Source organism: Fonsecaea pedrosoi (genome assembly GCF_000835455.1).
Source record: "Fonsecaea pedrosoi CBS 271.37 unplaced genomic scaffold supercont1.4, whole genome shotgun sequence".
Classification (NCBI taxonomy): Eukaryota; Fungi; Ascomycota; class Eurotiomycetes; order Chaetothyriales; family Herpotrichiellaceae; genus Fonsecaea; species Fonsecaea pedrosoi.
In genome coordinates this window covers 4,224,786-4,242,829 of record NW_013550612.1, presented here as the reverse complement: position 1 = coordinate 4,242,829, position 18,044 = coordinate 4,224,786, and the positions used below count along the sequence as shown (strand labels likewise).

The 18,044-nt window shown below is 53.1% G+C and overlaps 9 protein-coding genes across 9 annotated transcripts; 6 read left to right on the top strand and 3 right to left on the bottom strand.

Annotated features, from left to right (window-relative positions):
* Nucleotides 1-265: 265 nt before the first annotated feature.
* On the top strand, nucleotides 266-822 carry Z517_07341 (uncharacterized protein; the record flags this gene model as incomplete). The annotated part of the gene is made up of 2 exons (XM_013429079.1): nucleotides 266-415; nucleotides 478-822. 2 exons carry the CDS (start codon nucleotides 266-268, stop codon nucleotides 820-822), a joined length of 495 nt encoding a protein of 164 aa, XP_013284533.1.
* Nucleotides 823-1,353: 531 nt separating this feature from the next.
* On the top strand, nucleotides 1,354-3,244 carry Z517_07340 (uncharacterized protein; the record flags this gene model as incomplete). Its single annotated transcript, XM_013429078.1, has 3 exons — nucleotides 1,354-2,028; nucleotides 2,082-2,591; nucleotides 2,645-3,244. 3 exons carry the CDS (start codon nucleotides 1,354-1,356, stop codon nucleotides 3,242-3,244), a joined length of 1,785 nt encoding a protein of 594 aa, XP_013284532.1.
* Nucleotides 3,245-3,826: 582 nt separating this feature from the next.
* Z517_07339 (uncharacterized protein) lies at nucleotides 3,827-4,713 on the top strand (the record flags this gene model as incomplete). Its single annotated transcript, XM_013429077.1, has 2 exons — nucleotides 3,827-3,845; nucleotides 3,884-4,713. The coding sequence occupies 2 exons, from the start codon at nucleotides 3,827-3,829 to the stop codon at nucleotides 4,711-4,713; spliced, it is 849 nt and encodes a 282-aa protein (XP_013284531.1).
* A 170-nt stretch (nucleotides 4,714-4,883) lies between these two features.
* Nucleotides 4,884-6,785, bottom strand: Z517_07338 (uncharacterized protein; the record flags this gene model as incomplete). Its single annotated transcript, XM_013429076.1, has 4 exons — nucleotides 4,884-5,557; nucleotides 5,625-5,830; nucleotides 5,884-6,337; nucleotides 6,395-6,785. The coding sequence occupies 4 exons, from the start codon at nucleotides 6,783-6,785 to the stop codon at nucleotides 4,884-4,886; spliced, it is 1,725 nt and encodes a 574-aa protein (XP_013284530.1).
* An 805-nt stretch (nucleotides 6,786-7,590) lies between these two features.
* On the top strand, nucleotides 7,591-9,505 carry Z517_07337 (uncharacterized protein; the record flags this gene model as incomplete). The annotated part of the gene is made up of 6 exons (XM_013429075.1): nucleotides 7,591-7,651; nucleotides 7,704-7,786; nucleotides 7,840-8,170; nucleotides 8,234-8,777; nucleotides 8,847-9,243; nucleotides 9,305-9,505. 6 exons carry the CDS (start codon nucleotides 7,591-7,593, stop codon nucleotides 9,503-9,505), a joined length of 1,617 nt encoding a protein of 538 aa, XP_013284529.1.
* Nucleotides 9,506-10,024: 519 nt separating this feature from the next.
* Nucleotides 10,025-10,974, bottom strand: Z517_07336 (uncharacterized protein; the record flags this gene model as incomplete). Its single annotated transcript, XM_013429074.1, has 3 exons — nucleotides 10,025-10,274; nucleotides 10,362-10,805; nucleotides 10,880-10,974. 3 exons carry the CDS (start codon nucleotides 10,972-10,974, stop codon nucleotides 10,025-10,027), a joined length of 789 nt encoding a protein of 262 aa, XP_013284528.1.
* A 756-nt stretch (nucleotides 10,975-11,730) lies between these two features.
* Nucleotides 11,731-14,193, top strand: Z517_07335 (uncharacterized protein; the record flags this gene model as incomplete). The annotated part of the gene is made up of 1 exon (XM_013429073.1): nucleotides 11,731-14,193. The coding sequence occupies one exon, from the start codon at nucleotides 11,731-11,733 to the stop codon at nucleotides 14,191-14,193; it is 2,463 nt and encodes an 820-aa protein (XP_013284527.1).
* Nucleotides 14,194-14,306: 113 nt separating this feature from the next.
* Z517_07334 (uncharacterized protein) lies at nucleotides 14,307-15,290 on the bottom strand (the record flags this gene model as incomplete). Its single annotated transcript, XM_013429072.1, has 4 exons — nucleotides 14,307-14,491; nucleotides 14,571-14,796; nucleotides 14,854-15,190; nucleotides 15,259-15,290. 4 exons carry the CDS (start codon nucleotides 15,288-15,290, stop codon nucleotides 14,307-14,309), a joined length of 780 nt encoding a protein of 259 aa, XP_013284526.1.
* Nucleotides 15,291-16,153: 863 nt separating this feature from the next.
* On the top strand, nucleotides 16,154-18,026 carry Z517_07333 (uncharacterized protein; the record flags this gene model as incomplete). Its single annotated transcript, XM_013429071.1, has 5 exons — nucleotides 16,154-16,918; nucleotides 16,981-17,189; nucleotides 17,239-17,680; nucleotides 17,771-17,860; nucleotides 17,925-18,026. 5 exons carry the CDS (start codon nucleotides 16,154-16,156, stop codon nucleotides 18,024-18,026), a joined length of 1,608 nt encoding a protein of 535 aa, XP_013284525.1.
* Between the last annotated feature and the right edge of the window lie 18 nt (nucleotides 18,027-18,044).

The following is an 18,044-nucleotide window of genomic DNA, read 5'->3' as shown; positions in this document are numbered from 1 at the left end:
CGGCTGGATACGCTGTAGTACTGTGGAGTATTTGATGCTTTCGCGCGGTTCTCGATTGTCTCCACCTTACCTCCCCAAAAGGGAAATTAGTGTCGAATACGAATACGCATTGGGTCTTGGTTCGAGAATTCTTGCTGCCTGAGTCCCTACAATGTTATAAGCTAGACAGTGATCAAAGACTCTCCTTTGCTCAAATTCAATGAGCACTAACAGTTGCATCTCTTTTCAAGCACGGACTATACCCATGCTGTCGCGTTGGCACAACATGTTCAAGGTCGGGCTTCCCTGGAAGGCTGCCCCAACAAGCCGTGTTGTCCACATTGCTCAAGTTATTCTACAATTCACATTTGCTGTAACTGCCATTGCTCTCAATGCTTCAGACATAGCCAATGGCCCCACAAATACAGGCGTTTCGGTGGGTTTCCCGGGGATGAACCTTTGATACCTGATATTCCTCTGACACACCTGTACCTGCAGGTCTACGCCATCGCCATCGCCTCTTTATCTGCACTGACAGCGTTGTTGTTCACGATCGACATCCTCTTCCCATTTCCCAGTCGGCTCTGGCTGCTCTGGGTTCTGTTCTGGCAATGGGTCCTCACTTTTGCCTGGGTGGGGGTGATTGCATCGTTTGGCGGCAGGTATTTTGAGAGCCAATCCACCCATATTGAAGCCGCCGCTGCGTTTAACATTATCAATATGCTGCTATGGCTTACGGGCTCTGTCTTCGGCACGATTACAATGTGCTTTAGAAGGAAGCTGGGTGGCAAAAACCCAGACGAGGCGGAGTCGTCCCATGATCTCTCTGAGCGTAATTGCTGAGTCGGACCACTACGCCTTGTGGCCGACAATCCAGGGGGTGGTTATTTGGGATGTAATCGATGTTGAACTCAAATTAAGCCTGGCGGAGAGTATACACGACCTACTCTGGGCTTTTTCCGAGTGAATTGAAGCTTTCCGAGCAAGACATCTTCGGAGAATCGACAAATCGTAACATGTCTTCTCCTCCCTTCGGTAATAAAAGGATATTCGCGGTATTGAGGCAATGGCTTTCCGAGACATAACTATGTTGTATGGTCCGAAGGCAGTGAAGAAAGCGTCGACCATACAGTGGACGCTCGTCATGCAGTCCGGGCCCGACATGAACCACAGCGACGTCCGCCACCACCGCGTAGAACATCGCGAGGACGCTGGAGATCCTAGACGAATGAATTCCAAAGGTTCAGCGCTTACAATACAAAGGATGGAAATTCGACTTAAAAGCCCCAGGAGAGAATTGATCTAAACGGCAAAGTCCCTATCACCTGGCCCCCATTTCACCCGAAGGCACTACGGAGGCGTTCACCAAGAGCCATGATTGCGGGGCAGAACCATCGGGACGAAGTTCCTTACACCCTTCAGTCAGAAGCCCAAAGAATCTACGAGGTCATTGTCGCAGACCCTCGTCTTGACCTCCCAGAGGAAGTGAAACGATGGAAAGACAACGTCCAATTTACTGGGGATGAAACGGATCCTTTCTTCCCTGTTCCGTTCAAAGCAGCAGAATCCCAAGCTGGTCTCCTTGGCTACATTGGACTTTTGGCTCTTGCCATCGCTCAAGATCGATATGGAATTGAGCAAGAGTGTCACATCGATGTTTCGCAGGCCTTGCTCAATGGACTCGGCGCTCTGTTCGTCCGCCATGAGAGCGAATGGTTATCTGGGAGTCCGAAAATGATGGCCGCTGTCCAGCGCTGGGATCACGGTATGACCCGAGAGCTTTATCGACAGCTGGGCACAAACATCTACAAGTCGAAAGATGGACGATGGTACTCTCTCCACGGCAACATGAATCCCACGCCACTCTTGGAGATGCTGAACGTTCCACAGCACAATGAGAAGAACTTGACCTGGCCACAAATCATCGAAATGTACAGCAACGTCGTGGGGACTATTGACTCGGAGGTTCTCGACAACTGGAGTAACAACGTCTATCGAACTCCCGGCACAGTATGTCTCGAAAAGGAAGAGTTCGAATCCACCCCTCAGGTAATGCTGCTCGAACAAAAGCTCTCACGATCTACCTTGCTGACCGCTCACAGGGTAAAGCAATAAAAGATGAACCATACTACAACTTGATCCCCCAAAAGCATTATACTCAACCTGCCGTGTCCTGGGACCAAGTGCCTGTCGACCTCTCCGACCGTAGACCGCTGTCTGGAATCAAAGTCCTGGACCTTTCACGCGCCATTGCCGCGCCCACCATTGGCCGCGTCTGCGCAGCTTTGGGGGCGACAGTTATCCGCGTGTCCTGCGTAAAGAACACCGAGCTGCCCATCACGCTCATTGACGGTTGTATCGGCAAGACCAGTGTCGACATCGACCTCAAAACCTTCGAGGGGAGAAAGAAGCTGCTCGAGCTAATCGAGGAGGCCGATGTTTTCATTGACGGCTATCGTCCTGCCGTAATGGAACACCTCGGCTTTGGCCGCGACGCCGTGCTGGGTTTGGTGGCGAATCGAAATCGAGGCCTTATTTATTGCCAGGAAAATTGTTATGGCTGGAAAGGCCCGTGGGTCACAAGACCAGGCTGGGCACAGATTGCTGATACTGTTTGTCAGAATGCTTCCTTGATTGTTTCCTCCTTGCTAACCCCGACGTCCAGGTTTGCGGTGTTGGTCTTGACATTGGCCGATTCCACGGATACGACGAGCCACACATCTTCCCCGGCCCAAACGCCGACTACCTGACAGGCCATGCTGGCGCCGCTGGGGTCCTACACGGTCTTTATCTGCGCAGTCGCCAAGGGGGATCGTACGTGGTGCAATGCTCGCTCGTCGTCGCGAACATGCAAATGCAGTCTTACGGCAAGTACACGGAAGAACAGCAGACGGCGCTGAAAGCTCGCAATAAAGACTTGATTGGCAAAATTCGTCACTACGACGAGATCGTCAGCCACGGGAAGAATCAAAACGTAATCAGGGGTTTCATCGCCGATAGGACATTCGACAAGGCCATCAAAAAGGACTACTACCAGAAAGTAGATGGCAGCATGTGGGGGCTGGGTGACTTGGATCTGGTGAAGTTAGCATTGGAGTTCCAGCCCTCCCAAGGTACTGGGGGCTCTGAAGCAATGAGGACTGACTGGCTTGTTGGGCCTTGTCCGCCGGGGTATCATCTGGCACAATGGGAGAGGAAGGAAAACAAGGACTTTGAGCCAATCCAGCCAACGGCAGATGGTCTGAAGGAGGAGAAGAGTGTTTAATAACACCCGGGGAAGAAACAACATTGAGCGAGCGTGATCCAGGCTCGGACCCGATCATGTCGTGACGTATGCCGGGCATTGGGACTCTTAGGTATATTGCTCAGGCCAGTAACTTGCTGGCTGAAGTACGAGTAGAGACCTGTACTGCGACGAGTCCAGACAGTGCTGCAGGATCAGGAATAGACCTTTCGGCATCCTGCTGAGAATATTCACCACAATCGTATTCGGGGGAAATATACGCAGAGACCATCTGTCAACCGGTGATGCCAGCCCGGAACTCTTTTGTCACCCTCTACACTCACAAGGCTGTCGGATCGGACAATAACCACAACTTGCTCCGAGGGCAACAAATCGCATCTGGCCGACTTGGTAGCAAACCCCTTACCAAATGTGCTCTTGTTAGGAGTATGAAAGACAAAGGCTAGGTCTTCCTCCTTTCCCACCTCCAGACTGCCTCAAAAGATCTCATTCAATCGGGCCACACAGTCGACATGTCAAATTGTTGTCAAGTAGGCAAGGCTGCCCCAGGTGCGTATCTCCCACCGTATACCAGGGGCCCAGGGGCTTAATGCCTCACTCCCCATGGCCGTGTCTATTGGTTGTAACATGTCACGGTGATTGACACTCATTTATTTACAGACTCCTACGTCCCTCTCGGACAATATGCCGCCTTGGGCGTCGTCGACTGCTACGTAAGTGGCAACGAGCCGGACTCACCAGGCACCCAAGGACTACTGCTGCTATTGCCCGATGGATTCGGCCTGGCCAAGCACAATCTCATCCTGGCAGATAACTTTGCCAAAGAAGGATGGCGTGTGGTGATTCCAGACTATTTCGAAGGTGAGCCCATCAATCCCCCCAGCTTCACTCATCATGGCTCTCATGCACGGCCAGGCGACCCGTTGCCGATCCAGTTTCTCAAGCAAGATCGCTCCTTGTCAATCGATGAGCAGCCGTGGCCTGAAGAAGAAAAGCAGATCCTGCGCGACCTGGACTTCCCAGCCTGGCTGCAACGACATGACCATGCAAGGGTCTCTGCTCTTCTCGGCAACTTGACCAGCCATCTCAGAGACAAGTACCCTGACTCTACTATTGTCGGGGTAGGGTACTGTTTTGGGGGTAAACACGTATTGAGACTGAGCAAGAATGTATTACGTGCAGCAGCTTCCTTCCATCCCAGCTTCGTGGAGGCCGAGGACCTGGACGGCATTCAGGCGCCTCTCTACATCGGCCTGGCGGAGGAGGACGACATGGTCCCTGCCTCATTGCCTAATGACCTCCACGAGTGGGGAAGCATAAGGATAAGACCCGGAGTGCCGTTCAAGATCGAAAGCTATCCGCGGATGGGCCATGGATTCGCCGCTCGACCGGATACTGAGGACAAGGATATTCGGGAACAGTATCAAAAGGCGTTTGTTCGAACACTTGAGCATTTTAGGGAGTTTGTCTCGGACAAAAAGGTAGAATAGGACGAGAGACAATATATTCTGATATCCTTTGATGACACCACCGATCCGATTACAAAAAAATAATCTTCACACCTTTGAACTACAGGAGCTATAGGCAGCGAGCTTCAGAGTTATCATTGCATACTTGTGTACTAAGTCTCTAGATACCATTTTGCCACAGCATTGCAGAGCTACGTCCTCTCAATCTGCACCTTGCTCACCGGCTTCTCAATGACCTCCCACTGGTCCCAACGAATCTTGCTCAACATGCGCCGGAATTGCCACCACGTCCAGGGCATGGTGAAGGTATTCCACCCGTCATCGTTCTTGTAGTACGTGACACAGTCCGGACGGGCCCAGACAAACGTCCCCGTCTGCCTGCGCTGGACCTCGAGGTTGTATTCGTGCTCAAAATCTCGCCGTGGATGGATCGCCAGCTTGACGCCTCTCTTCTGCCTCAGGACCGCCTCCTTGACGACCTTGGCCGCGAACCGCGCTTGTCGCTCCCAGTTGTCCTGCTGCGAGGACCAGACGTGGGCCGAGTTCGGACCAAAGCAGTAGAACATGTTGGGGAATTGGCTGGTGGCCAGGCCGTAGAGAGCTTCGGGATGTTCTTTCCACTTGACCTGGAGATCTAGCCCGTTCAGGCCCGTCACCTTTTCGTGCTCGAGGAATTGGGCGACATTGAAGCCGGTGCCGAAGATGATGATGTCGTACTCCCGCTCCGTCTCCTTGCCGGTCGACTTGTCCCTGGACAACACACCCTTTTCGGTGTACCGGACAAGATCTTCTCTCAACACCGTGCAGTTCTTTTTGGCCAGAGAGGAATAAAACTTGTCGAGGTGGAGCGGTCGTTTACAGAAAACTGTTCAAAAGATTTAGTACCTACTGAGCACGATCGGAGACGGCACAGGGGTTCGAATATCACTTACACTTTGAATGAGGCCGGACTTTCTCCCGCAGTTCTGGGTCCGAAATCTGTGACTCCATGTACCTGATGGCTTCCTCGGTCATCTTGTCATTCATGGGGTCGCCGTCTGTGGCCATCGGGCGACATTCTCGCATCATCTCCAGGTTCATGTAGGTCCTGACCACCCACGCAAACAGGGGTATCCATTTCAGGGCCCACCGGAAGAGACTATTGAGCACTTAGCACTTGTTCATGATGCGGGTAACTAGGGAAGAACATACCGTGAGTACGCAAAATCACCTCTTGCAACACAGACCGGCGGGGTCCGCATGTAAACAGTCAGATGCTCAGGCTTGTCGATGATCTCGGGCAGAAGCTGTGCCGCGCTCGGCCCACAGCCAATGATGGCCACCTTCTTACCAGTGAGGTCGACGTCGTGCCTCCAGTGGGCTGTGTGCCAGGAGATGCCCTTGAAGTTCTCTCTGCCAGGAGTGTTGCCCCATTTCGGTCGATCAAGACTTCCAATGCATTGACAGACAAAGTCGGCGATCCAATGCTCAGTCTGGCCAGTCCGTTTGTTCGACACGGCCACATGCCACACCATCAAGTCCTCGTCCCACGCGCAGGATCTGACAAAGCTCTGGAACTGGGTGCACTTGTCAAGACCATATTGGAGGGCAAAGTTGGTATAATACTCCTCGATCTGTGCTCTTTCCGCGTAGAAGTGAGTGTAATCTTCCACACCGTTAGCATTCCCGACCCAGATTGATTAGTGAGAGAAGGCTAACTGACTTTTATTGATGTGATAAGAAGTCGTGTAGATCATTGCGGGGACGTCGCATGCACAGCCAGGGTACTTGTTCTTCTGCCAGACGCCGCCGTAGGCGTCGAGTGCATCCAGGATCTGGATGTCGCCATGTTTGACGTAGCCATCCTTCAGGAGGACGGTCGCTTGCTGGATTCCGTTGATGCCTGCCCCGACAATGATGACTTTCTTGCGACGGTTCAAGGGAACAGAACTCGCAGGGCCAAAGATTGCCTCGCCCTGCCCATCCTTCCCGAACCCGGTGAATTCGCCATACTCGTCACCTCCAACTGTGCCTTTGTCGAAAGTCTTGACGAGCTGTGGTGTCAGGTTTGGTGGCGTCTCACCAGACCCGATTTTGGAGTCCACCCCGATCATGATAGAAGCCGTGCTTCAGAGAGTAACAGATTCTGGACTTTTGCTGAGTGGTAACCCTCGTGTTCGATCTTGTTAACTGGAAACAGCCGCCCAATATTGGAATTTGTCGAGACCTTGAGTCTGGTCTATACCTCGCAGGTGGCGACAAGGTCAACTGCTCATGCTCGGTCCGACAGGTGTGCTTCGTGTGGCAATCGTTGCGGGAGACGTAGACCACCGGGACGAATACTTGCCACCACTGGTGGTACCGACTCGAGGAAATGATGAAGTGACCGGTTGCTTCTGAGTCTAGTACCAGACGGATACGGTCAAAGACGAGTCTAAAATACGGGTGTCCTTGTTTGAGCCCAGGCCTATAGAGAAGGGAAGCCGTGTGTGGTCAACTCCGGACCCGATGCCACTTTGTCTCCGAGGAAATATTTCACTCGAACTTGTGGTCTTTGATTTCGTATAGCGTACTATCGACTATGACCTCTCTCTCTGCCGGACTTCTTGTGTTGGGCATGCTGGGGTAAGAAATCCCACAACCCGTCCCCGTGGGCACGGGACACTCCGGGGCTCCCCCCTGACGGCGGACGTCCGAATAGATTGACGACTGCCAATCTACCACGTTCTCGACTTCTTGCGGAGACTTTGCGGAGGCCGGAACCATGTACCCCAGACCAGTATCTCGGGGGCCAGGAGCACTTCGGTGGAGGAGTGGAATACAAAATAACTCGGTGGCCTGTGACCCTCAGTCCACCGTCCCTCGAGTTCTTCAAATCACACAACGGTTGAGCATATTCGTGGTTGACTTTTGACAAGGATGAAGCGTCTTGCTCTGCACGAGATTGAACACAGTCATGGCACTGTCCAACTGATATCAGGTGATTGTCATCGCCGCGTCCGAGTCTTTCGGTGCTGACTTGTGGGTTTCAGGGGCCACAGCCTTGCAGCACAAGAAAGGGACATCGATTGTGCTCGTCCCTCAACCGAGCCAGAATGACCCCAATGACCCATTGGTAGATATAATACCCTCATTCTGGCCATTTTTAGACTTACCGACGCTTCTCAGAATTGGCCATTTACGAAACGTGTCACGGCCTTTTGGTCGGTGCTGTGGTTGTCCGGCCTGTGCAACTTCTGCATCACTGGACTGGCTCCAGGCTTTGGGCAAATCATCGCCGAATTCAACGTCACGCTGACACAAGTGACATGGTTGATCTCAGCTTGCCTCCTTGGGGAGTTCATGGGGTGCTACACGGTTGCTCCTTTCTCGACTCGCTATGGGAAACGCCCAATTTGGCTGCTCACCAGTGTCGTCTTCTTCGTGTGCAATATATGGGCATCCGTGGCAAAGTCATATCCTTCGCTGCTGCTGGCGAGATTCTTTGCGTCGTGGGCAGGTGAGTTTAGCAGATCCCCTTCTCCATGTCTCTAGGACTCGAGCTGACTGAGGACTTGCGTAGCTGGCACCAGCGAGCCGTTGAGCGTCGATACCCTCCATGATCTCTTCTATCTGCATGAGAGAGGCACACAAGCTGGAGTCCAGACCATCTGGCTCAGCTGGGGCAGCTCTCTAGCACCTGTCATCTGCGGGTATCTTATCCAAGCCAAGGGCTGGCGCTGGTTCCACTGGCTCACCAGCATCATGGCTGGGATCGACCTGATCTTGATCTTCCTCTTTGTCCCCGAAACACAATATCATCGAGATCTCCACAAGGCACTTGACTCGGTTGGCATTGAGGGGAACGAAGAGATGGAGCTAGACGCTCAGAAAGCATCTCCTTCCGGCCTGATGACCATGACCAAGAGTGAAGACGACACGACGACTGAGATGGTCGAGACGCAGAATCCGGCACCAGAGAAAAGGACCTTTCTCCAAGAGCTGAAACCCTGGTCTCCGGTGCAGAAGGATGTCAATGTTGTGGCTTCCTTCTTGCGGCCCTGGGCTACATGGTGTTATCCCAGTGTTGTATGGGGTGTCTTTTCATTCTCTATCCACGTTACGTGGTGAGTGCCCACCTCTCCCTGTAGACCTCGAGCAAGGTCCAATATACTGATCACCGAATGATCTCACAGTGTGGTGGTCTTGATAACCATGATTCCCGTCTATTTCGGAGCTCCACCGTACAACTTCTCCATCGGCCAGCAGGGTCTCGTCTATCTGAGCTCGTGTATCGGCAACGCCTTTGGCTCCATCTTCTGTGGCTTCTTGAACGACAAGCTGAGCCAGTGGTCCACGAGACGCAACCACGGCGTCTTTGAGCCTGAGATGCGTCTACCCGTGACCGTCTTCCCTGCACTCCTCGTGCCCGCCGGGCTCTTGATGTTCGGAGTCGGCATCGAGCACGGCACGCACTGGATCGTCCCCGTCATCGGCGTCGGCCTCGTGGGGGTGGCTTTGACGGGGATAGGATCGGTCATCCAACCGTATCTGATGGACAGCTACACGCCCGTTCTGTTTGACTGCCTCGTGGTAAGTGGTCCCCCGATTGCCAATCTATTCGAAGGGTAACGAGCTGACGAAGCAACTACAGACGTTCAATGGATTCAAGAACTTAGTCTCATTTGCCGTGGGATTTGCAGTTGTTCCCTGGCTCCAGGCAAATGGATTAGTTGCCGTCTTCTGTATCCTTGCTGCATTGGTCTTTGTCATAGATGCCTCCGTCGTGGTCATCTACATGTATGGGAAGAGGTTGCGCCAGAGAGATTCTCGGCTCAAGGTGTTCCACTTCTAGAGAAGAGCATGAATGGGGCTGGCTGTGTGCCAGGTACATAACAAAGCCCTTGGCCCGGGCATTTTGTTGGAAAATACATGTCAAATTACTCAATCCAACTGACCTGCAGTCGTACTTACAATGTAATGTCTCTTCTGTCTCAAATGCCTTTAAGAGATAGATGTATCTTCATGTAGGTCTTTCAGTGGTTGATAGGTCGTGCTTGAAAGCTGATGTCTGGTCAACCGCGTCATAATATCAATGAGTTGCTATTCGTACTATCTTTGGAGCGGCGACTGCTATCACAACTGACTCGACTCTAATTCACTCCCTTTCCAGAGAGTGAGAAACCCGCAGAAATGGATGTGATGCTTGGTGCGAATCTCTATCTATCATGTGCTTCAACAAGATATAATGTCTGTTGTAGATCCCTCACTGGAACGTTCTAAGCCCCCAAACAGCAACTTTTAAAGATGGAGATTTGCGCAATATAGTTGTTACTCGTATTTGTACTTTGTACTTTGTACTTCTTAGTTGTGCCTAAGGCATCAAGAAACCCCCATTTACCGGAAGGCAAGCCCCGGTGATCCAGCCGCTCCGTTCCTCGCAGAGAAAAGCAATCGCATAGGCTATCTCCGACGGCTCGGCCATGCGTGGTCCCATGGGCGTCGCGTCGAGGAGAGGTTGAATGTTCCGCAGAAAGTCTGGGCCAGATTGCGTGAAGCCAGCCGTGTTTGTGGGCCCAGGTTCGACGGCGTTGACGGTACATCGATACTTTGGGCCCAATTCTCTACAATGTAATATTCTTAGTCGCGGTGTTACGGGATAACTTCTTCGTGGGCTGTGGAAGATGAAAGCAAGCGTGCGAGGAACTTACAAGGCCCAGCATCTCGTAAACGATTCAATCATGGCTTTCGTCCCACCGTATACCGTAGAGCCTCGAAATCCCTGACGCGCACCAACACTGCTCAGGTTGACGATCCGGCTATTGTGTGCGAGATGAGGTAACACGGCTTGAGTGAGCAGAAGCATTCCTCTGACGTTGAGGTCGACTTGTGTGTCCCATTGATCCACGGTAACATCTTCGAGCGGGCGCATGATTGCTATCCCTGCATTATTCACCAGGATGTCGATTGGTCGCCCAACCAAGCGAACTGTTTCGTCGACGAGCCGCTGGGGTCCATCCAGCGTCGACATGTCCGCCTCAATGGCTCGACATCGATCAGCGACTGTGGCGCCACTCGATTTGATATCTTCCAGGACTTTGTCTGCGTCAGCTTTCTGAGACGGCCAGGGATAATTGACGATGATGAGAGCCCCCCTATAGGCACCGTGTATAGAGAGAGGATTCAATTAGTTGGCCTGAAACGACACCTAGGTTGGTTTACTGCTTACCTCGCTGCTAACTCGAGGCAAGTAGCTGCCCCAATCCCTTTGGCACTGCCACTTACAATAGCAACCTTGCCTTTCATTGACTGTTCACCCGTCATTTCGAGAAACTGGGATGAAAGCCGTTCTGAGGTACAGAGGATACTCTCTTAGAGAATACCTATCGTTGCACCCGCACGACCCAACATGCCATGTTGGTGGCGACCGAGCAACCGTGTACCCTGTTGTTCTGGGTTCTTCCGTCGTGACAAACCCGGCCAACACGGTGTCAAGCATACTCCGTAACTACCTCGTCCTCATCGTAGAGTATTCATGCTTGGCCCCTGGGTGGCCCCCATCTTTACCGAACGAAGTGACTAAGTCGCACTCTTAGTCTCCGGAGTTCGGGTAGACCACATTCAACCCCGTAGCGCGAGACTAAAGTGAAGATAGTGGATGATGATAGGCATGGCAAGGCCCTTCTCCAGCCTGGCCAAGCAGGCCACGGCAATCTGGCGACCCCAAGGTTGGGAACACGAGGCAGAAGGGAAGTAACGAGCTCCTCAATGATGAGTTTTCTCTCCCTTCAATCGGCCTGGTTCCCCTGGGGTCTCCGTATTCGTTTATTCGTTTATTTCGTGGGGTAAAATTTCGAAGTGCTTGGCGAGGCTGCATCGTGTGTGGCTATGCAAATATAGAAGGAGCGACCCCGCAACATCCCGTAATGTTCTGGTAAGCACGAGCATCACAGGTGGTGCAGGTGCGGAAGAGGTTGACAAACGCTCTGGTTCCTCTTTGATCCATGGTTCCACTAAGATTCAGGTCTTGTCATCCTCTTACTGAAGCTCCCATCCTCCTCAATTCAACCTACCGCAAAAATGCATTTCACCCAGGATGCCACCTGGAGGGATGCGAGGTATCATTGCGCCATCTGTTCGCGCCCTTTCGACCGTAAAGATACATTGGCAAGGCACATGCGTGTCCATGACAAGCATCGCCCAGCGCCCAAGACGAGAAGAAAAGCCTGTCTGTCTTGCTCTCAGTCCAAGACTCGATGCAACGGCGAACGACCATCGTGTGCGTCGTGCGCGCGTCGAAGCTTAACCTGCGTCTACGGCGACTTGGGTCAGAATCAGGAGAAACCAAGCGCTTCGCGGCCAAGAGATGAGAGTAATGCGACATACGACCAGCAGTCTGATATCTCTCGTGATTTGGGAGATGCCTCAGGGAACGACTTGCTCTCACCATTGAGCGGACACCACGCCATCGAACGTGGCACGGATGAAGTTTCCATGGTCAATCTTGACAGTCACAACGGGACTCGGTATCGCAGTGCCGAGTCCAGCATCGGTCCCACTGGCCCGTCTCAAAGCGTGTATGCCACATTCGATGACATGGACTTCACTTCTAACCTTGACTGGATCCTCAAGGACGCGAACGGTGAAGAGTTACTCGGTCCAACAGATTTCTTCGGCTTCCCGGAGTGTTCTGATGGCCAGCTCTCTCAAATTCTATCACTATCAGCCGCGCCAACTGCGATGGTATCAGCGAGGCACTCTGACGTGGGAGATCAGAATGATAACGAGAACGTGAATGAACATGACTCTGACACCTCTACTGCTTTAGGTGGTCTCCTGACTCCTCAGCCTCAGGAGATGGGAGACTCTGGAGACCCGTGGCCGCTCGACACTCCCCGGCCAACGCAAAGTCACATGGCACTGCCAGCGCTGGGTAGCGACGGCCAGGATTTTCACGCCTATGCCAGATTCTTCTCGGTGATGCCTGTCAGCGATCGCACGTGGCACGCACTTCGGAAATGCCTCCTCCTCCCCTTTGAGCACAACTCAATACAGTCATTGAACTTGGATCACTTCCCCTGCAGGGAGAAGCTGGACCACTGCATCGACTTATACTTTGCTTACTTTCACCCAACGCTTGACTTGATTCACCAACCGACCTTTGACCCTGGCCGAGACCTGGTGCTGACCTTGGCCATGATCAGTATTGGGGCCTGTTACTCAGACCTCCCCGGAGCCAAGCCATTCTCCATCGTCCTGTCCGAGTTAGTTCGACGGCTGCTCATCTTCATGGCTGAACAAGACCGCCGCTTCGTCCGGACGGGGCCATATCTCACCGCCCAACTCCTGCAGGGCACTCACGGGTACTGCACGGGTAGTGAGCGCCTGTTTGAGCTGAGCGAGTCCGGTCGCAGCACATTGCTACATCAAGCGAGATGTATGGGTCTGTTCCGCTTCGAGGCATCGTCATTGACCCAGACGGACCTGAGCCTGGAAGACATGTGGCGTCACTGGATCGAAACCGAGAAGCTGCGTCGTCTGGGATGGGTACTATACATGTACGATGCCTCGGTCGCCTATTTGCTGAACAACAGACCCTTCCTGAGTATTGGGGACATTAAGCTCAACCTTCCTGCCTCAGCAGAGGAGTGGGCAGCAGAGACGGCCCAGGCTTGGGCAGCTCTTCATCCGTCAAGAACGTATCCCGCGAATCCACCTTTGGGGCCGACGATCAGAACGCTTTTTGACGGGACACCTAATGCTGTGGAGAACATCACCGACGAAGGACACCGATTTATCGTTGTTCTGACTCTTGTGAGGATGCTGTGGTCGCTGAAAGAGAACCGGTCATCACCTCTCAACGACCTTATCATGCCCGCGCCTTTCGACGACGGTCGAACAGATCTTCTGCGGGCTTTAGACGTCATGTCCGTTTCGATTGTGGCCTTGTCCAAGACCCATACCAAAACAGAGATATTTCGTCTCGTCCATCGCATGCGGTTGATCCATGTGGCTCACATCTACGGCGCGGGCGATTTGATGAACTGGCTGTACCCATATCTCCGCCATGGACCCGAGGCTGAGAATGCCGCAGTGCGGATGAGGCGCTGGGGTAGCGAAGATCCCCAGAGGTTGCGAGAAGTGGCATATCACAGCGCACAGGTCCTGGGCCTGATCAGGAACTTCCCCAACTCGATGCCTTTGGAGCCTTATCTGATTTTCCACGCCGGCGTCGTCCTCTCGTGCGTCGCTCCTCTGCTGCCTCCGAGTCCCTGTTCGACCCAAAATCCGCCACTTCAGCTCGACCAGCTCGACCCGGGGGACAACAGCGTTTCCAAGAGGCATTTCTACTGGATCAAAAACGGTGGCAACCTATGCATCAGCGTCTTTGGCGTGCGCTCGCTTTGCTGCCCAGCCGGTCGCCAAGCAGTTCTCGACCAGACGGCCGCGTTGCTGAAACGGCAGAAGGTCTGGGGCATCGCACATAATCTAGAAAAAGTGATTCTCTCACTACGAAGTCGAGAACAAGATGCAGTATCATGAGGCGACGTCGAGCCGAGACAAGTTATTCTGCTTGTGCTTTATTCCAGGGACCTCCGTAGGACGAAATGGAATCAAATCGACGCGTGCCTGATTTCTCGGAGGCTATGCTGTATTCAAAAAGCTACAGTGGTTACCCTCTCATCATCCCATGCGACCACTTGACCATTGAGGTCCTTGGGAATCCCACTGACTGCCAACCTCGCGAACGAACTCGCAGGGGCCTCTGGGCGGAGCAACTCCCCATTGGCATGAAGCGACGTTAACCAATTATACTGCTCCGCCGGCATATGGGTTTTGTCTAGACAAACGTATGTTTGAGCGAGCGCGCAACACTGGCCATGGGGGCCGGATCATCTCATCGCTACAGGAAAACTTACGTTCTTGTCGCACCTCTGCCTGCATCCCCGAATCGACAATACCTGGAGTCATGCACAGGAATTTCACTTGTTCCTCTTCCTTTGCCAGCCCGGCGCAAAGAGAGTTCATGGCTGCTTTTGAGCAGGCGTAGGCCGCCCAGGCGTGATACGGCTGGAGCGAGACACCCGACGAGGTCATGAGCAGATGGCCGTTGGTCTGGCGCAGATACGGCAACGAGAGTTGGATCTGGAAACAGCGTCAGTCACCTTCGCATGACTGCTGGCTGGCTGACTATTTACTCACTGCATGGACCAACCCGAAGAAATTCACATCAAACAGTCTCTTCCACTCCTCGACTGCTGTGTCTGCGATGGGCCCAACAGGACGCAAGATTGCCGCGTTCAAAATGACCGCATCGATCTTTTCTCCTTGGCGAACTGCGGTGTCAATGGCCGATACATTTGTAGATCGACTGGACACATCTCCTTGCACCACTGCAAGACGGTCTGGATGCGATACTGCTAGTGTTTCGAGCTCTGATGTCTTAACGTCCACCCCAACGACGAGGGAGACCGTTGCCTGTGCCAGCAGAATCTTCGTTATGGCGAGACCGATCCCAGCTCCTGCGCCAGTAACGATGCTAGATTACTGTGTGAGATACGGAGTGTGATGGAAAGAGAGGTTTTGGAGAGATGTGGACTGGATTACATTACTTTGCCTCTGATGTTGTTCGAGCCCATGGTATTGGTTGGTATATGTAAGAGAGTAACAGAGATTTGAGTGTTTGGACCAACTCAGAACTGGGAATTTGAATTTTATTCCGCACTTCATATATCTCTCAGGACGTGTGGTCTCGCCCACGTACCCAACGATTGACACTCCAGGCGATTCCACCGAGTAAAGTCTGCTTGCCTTACAACGCCAATTTCCATCAACATGGCTGGTTCGAGCTTGAAGTTGAAGCGACAGTTCGATCATCTCCACGAAATCACCACCGCAACCACCGCAACCTCCGCGACTCCAAGCCACTAGATGATGGCAGGGAGCGCCACCTCGCACTATGCGGCGATACCAGAAAACTATGCTCCCTAGGTACGTAGCTCCAGCTGGTCGAGACTCGATTCGGGGGCAACTCGTCAACAGGCATCATGGCTATTCGCGGCACGGAGCAGTTTACGTATATGTCTAATCGCATGTAGCCACTAGCCTCACCACTACGGTGAACACGAACGAACCATCCGGACTTCGGAGTGGATCTGCAACAAACCATCCCCGGAAATGGGAAGAGGAAGCTTGGGTAGTGACTTGCGGGAGAGGATGCGCCATACACCATGCTCCAGAAACCAGAACGCGGGGAGACCGCAAAGGAGGTGGCAAGGGGGACGGCAGATGGCAAGGAGAATGGGACATCCCAGAGCCAATCGGTCTAGTTTGAGACATGCTGGACTCTGGACTCTATACTCCGATCCGAACTCGGATGTAACAATAGGTGGCACTCGTGATAAGAAGAGATCCTGCTTGCATTAGAGCAGACAGCCTGTCAGTGGCTGGGCAGAGCAAGACCTTTGGCACACAGACACACAGACACACACACGCACACACGATGGCTTCGACTGACAAGCTCCTTGAGAGAGAGATTGCTGCTGCTGCAATGGGCGTCTTCCACCGCTATGATGGCGGTATCCGGATTCAGATCTACATCCCCTCCCTGAGCAGACACATCCAGCCTCGCAATATCGTCTTGATCGCAGTCCTGCTCCTCGCCATCACCTGGATCGCACGCAGAATCTTCAGACGCGATCTCCGCTCGATCCCAGGCCCGTTTCTGGCCTCATTGTCGAATTTCTACCGACTGGCCATGGTCCTTCGAGGTCAAAGCCAATGGGAAACGATTGCCCTACACAAAAAGCACGGCCACTACCTACGACTGGGTCCCAACTTCGTGTCGGTCAGCGATCCAGAGGCCTTGCCCATCATCTACGGGATCGCGAAGGGCTTTCGCAAGTCCGACTTCTACACGGCGCTGGACCCGGTGTCGAACGGACGGCTGATGCAGAGCATGTTCGCGACGCAGAGCGACGAGTGGCACCGCATCCAAAGAAAACCCATCGCCCACGCATACGCCATGTCGACGTTGGTTTCGTACGAGCCGCTGGTCGACTCCACCACGGGGATCCTGATGGATGTGGTAGGCAAAAGATTCGCCGCCACGGGCCAAACGTGCAACCTGGCACAGTGGCTGCAGTGGTATGCCTTTGACGTGATGGGCGAGATCACCTTTTCGGAGAGATTTGGATTCCTGGAACAAGGACGCGATATTGGAGATATTTGCCTGGGCATACATCATCATTTCACATACGGGGCTCCAGTAAGTTGCTCTGAAGGATCACCCCTTTCTCATTCCCACAGAAGTCCTAAAGACCCGTGCAGGTCGGCCAGATCCCTTGGATAGACGTCTTCCTGAGACGGAATCCGCTGCGGCCGAAACGAGAAGTCTCAGACCCAATGGTGGCGTTCACGGCCGACGCAATTGGCAAGCGATTGCAGTCGTCAAACGACGTGGAACAATATCACGACTTTTTATCACGGTTCTTGAACGCAGATGTTGGCCCGGACAGTGACAAAGACGCCCATTTCCGGTAACGACCAAAGTCCATGACGATCAATCAGGGTGCTGACCGTGACCAGGAACGTGTTGAGCTGGTCCGTCAACAATGTCGGTGCGGGCTCGGACACCACGGGGATCAGTCTCACGGCTGTCTTTTATTACCTTCTCACAAATCCGCACAGTTTCCAAGTCCTCCTTGAGGAGATACGCTCGACGAGATTCGCCAGTCACAAGGCGGTGAGTTGGAAAGAGGCGCAGAGCATGCCGTACCTCCAAGCCTGTATCAAGGAGGCACTGCGGCTGCATCCCGCTGTCGGCATGCCTCTGGAGAGAGTGGTCCCCGAGGGAGGAGTGTCTCTTGGTGGATACTGGCTCAAGGGCGGAACAGTCGTTGGAGTCAATGCCTGGGTGGTGCACCGAAACAAGGATGTATTCGGACCGGACGCTGAGATTTGGAACCCCGAACGGTGGATCAAGGCTGATACAGAGCAACTGAAAGCAATGGAGAGGGCAAACCTCACGGTGAGTTAGCGGGATCGTCTTTACTCCCTTGACTCCCTCTCGATAGAATGGTCTAATGACTGACTCTCTGCACCATATCATCTCTAACAGTTTGGATCCGGCTCTCGCACATGTCTGGGCAAGAACATTTCCCTGCTCGAGATGTCCAAGCTCGTGCCCCAACTGTTGCGATCATACGAGGTACGTCCAAACAGAGCGTGTACTGGGCATCGAGGAAAAGAAAACAATGTCTAATACCACGCAGATGACCCTCGCGACGCCCGGAGAAGAATGGAAGACGCAGAACTTCTGGTTCGTCAAGCCAGACGCTCTGAATGTCAGGTTCAAAGCTATTCAACACGACTAGAAAATAAAGAGGAAGAGG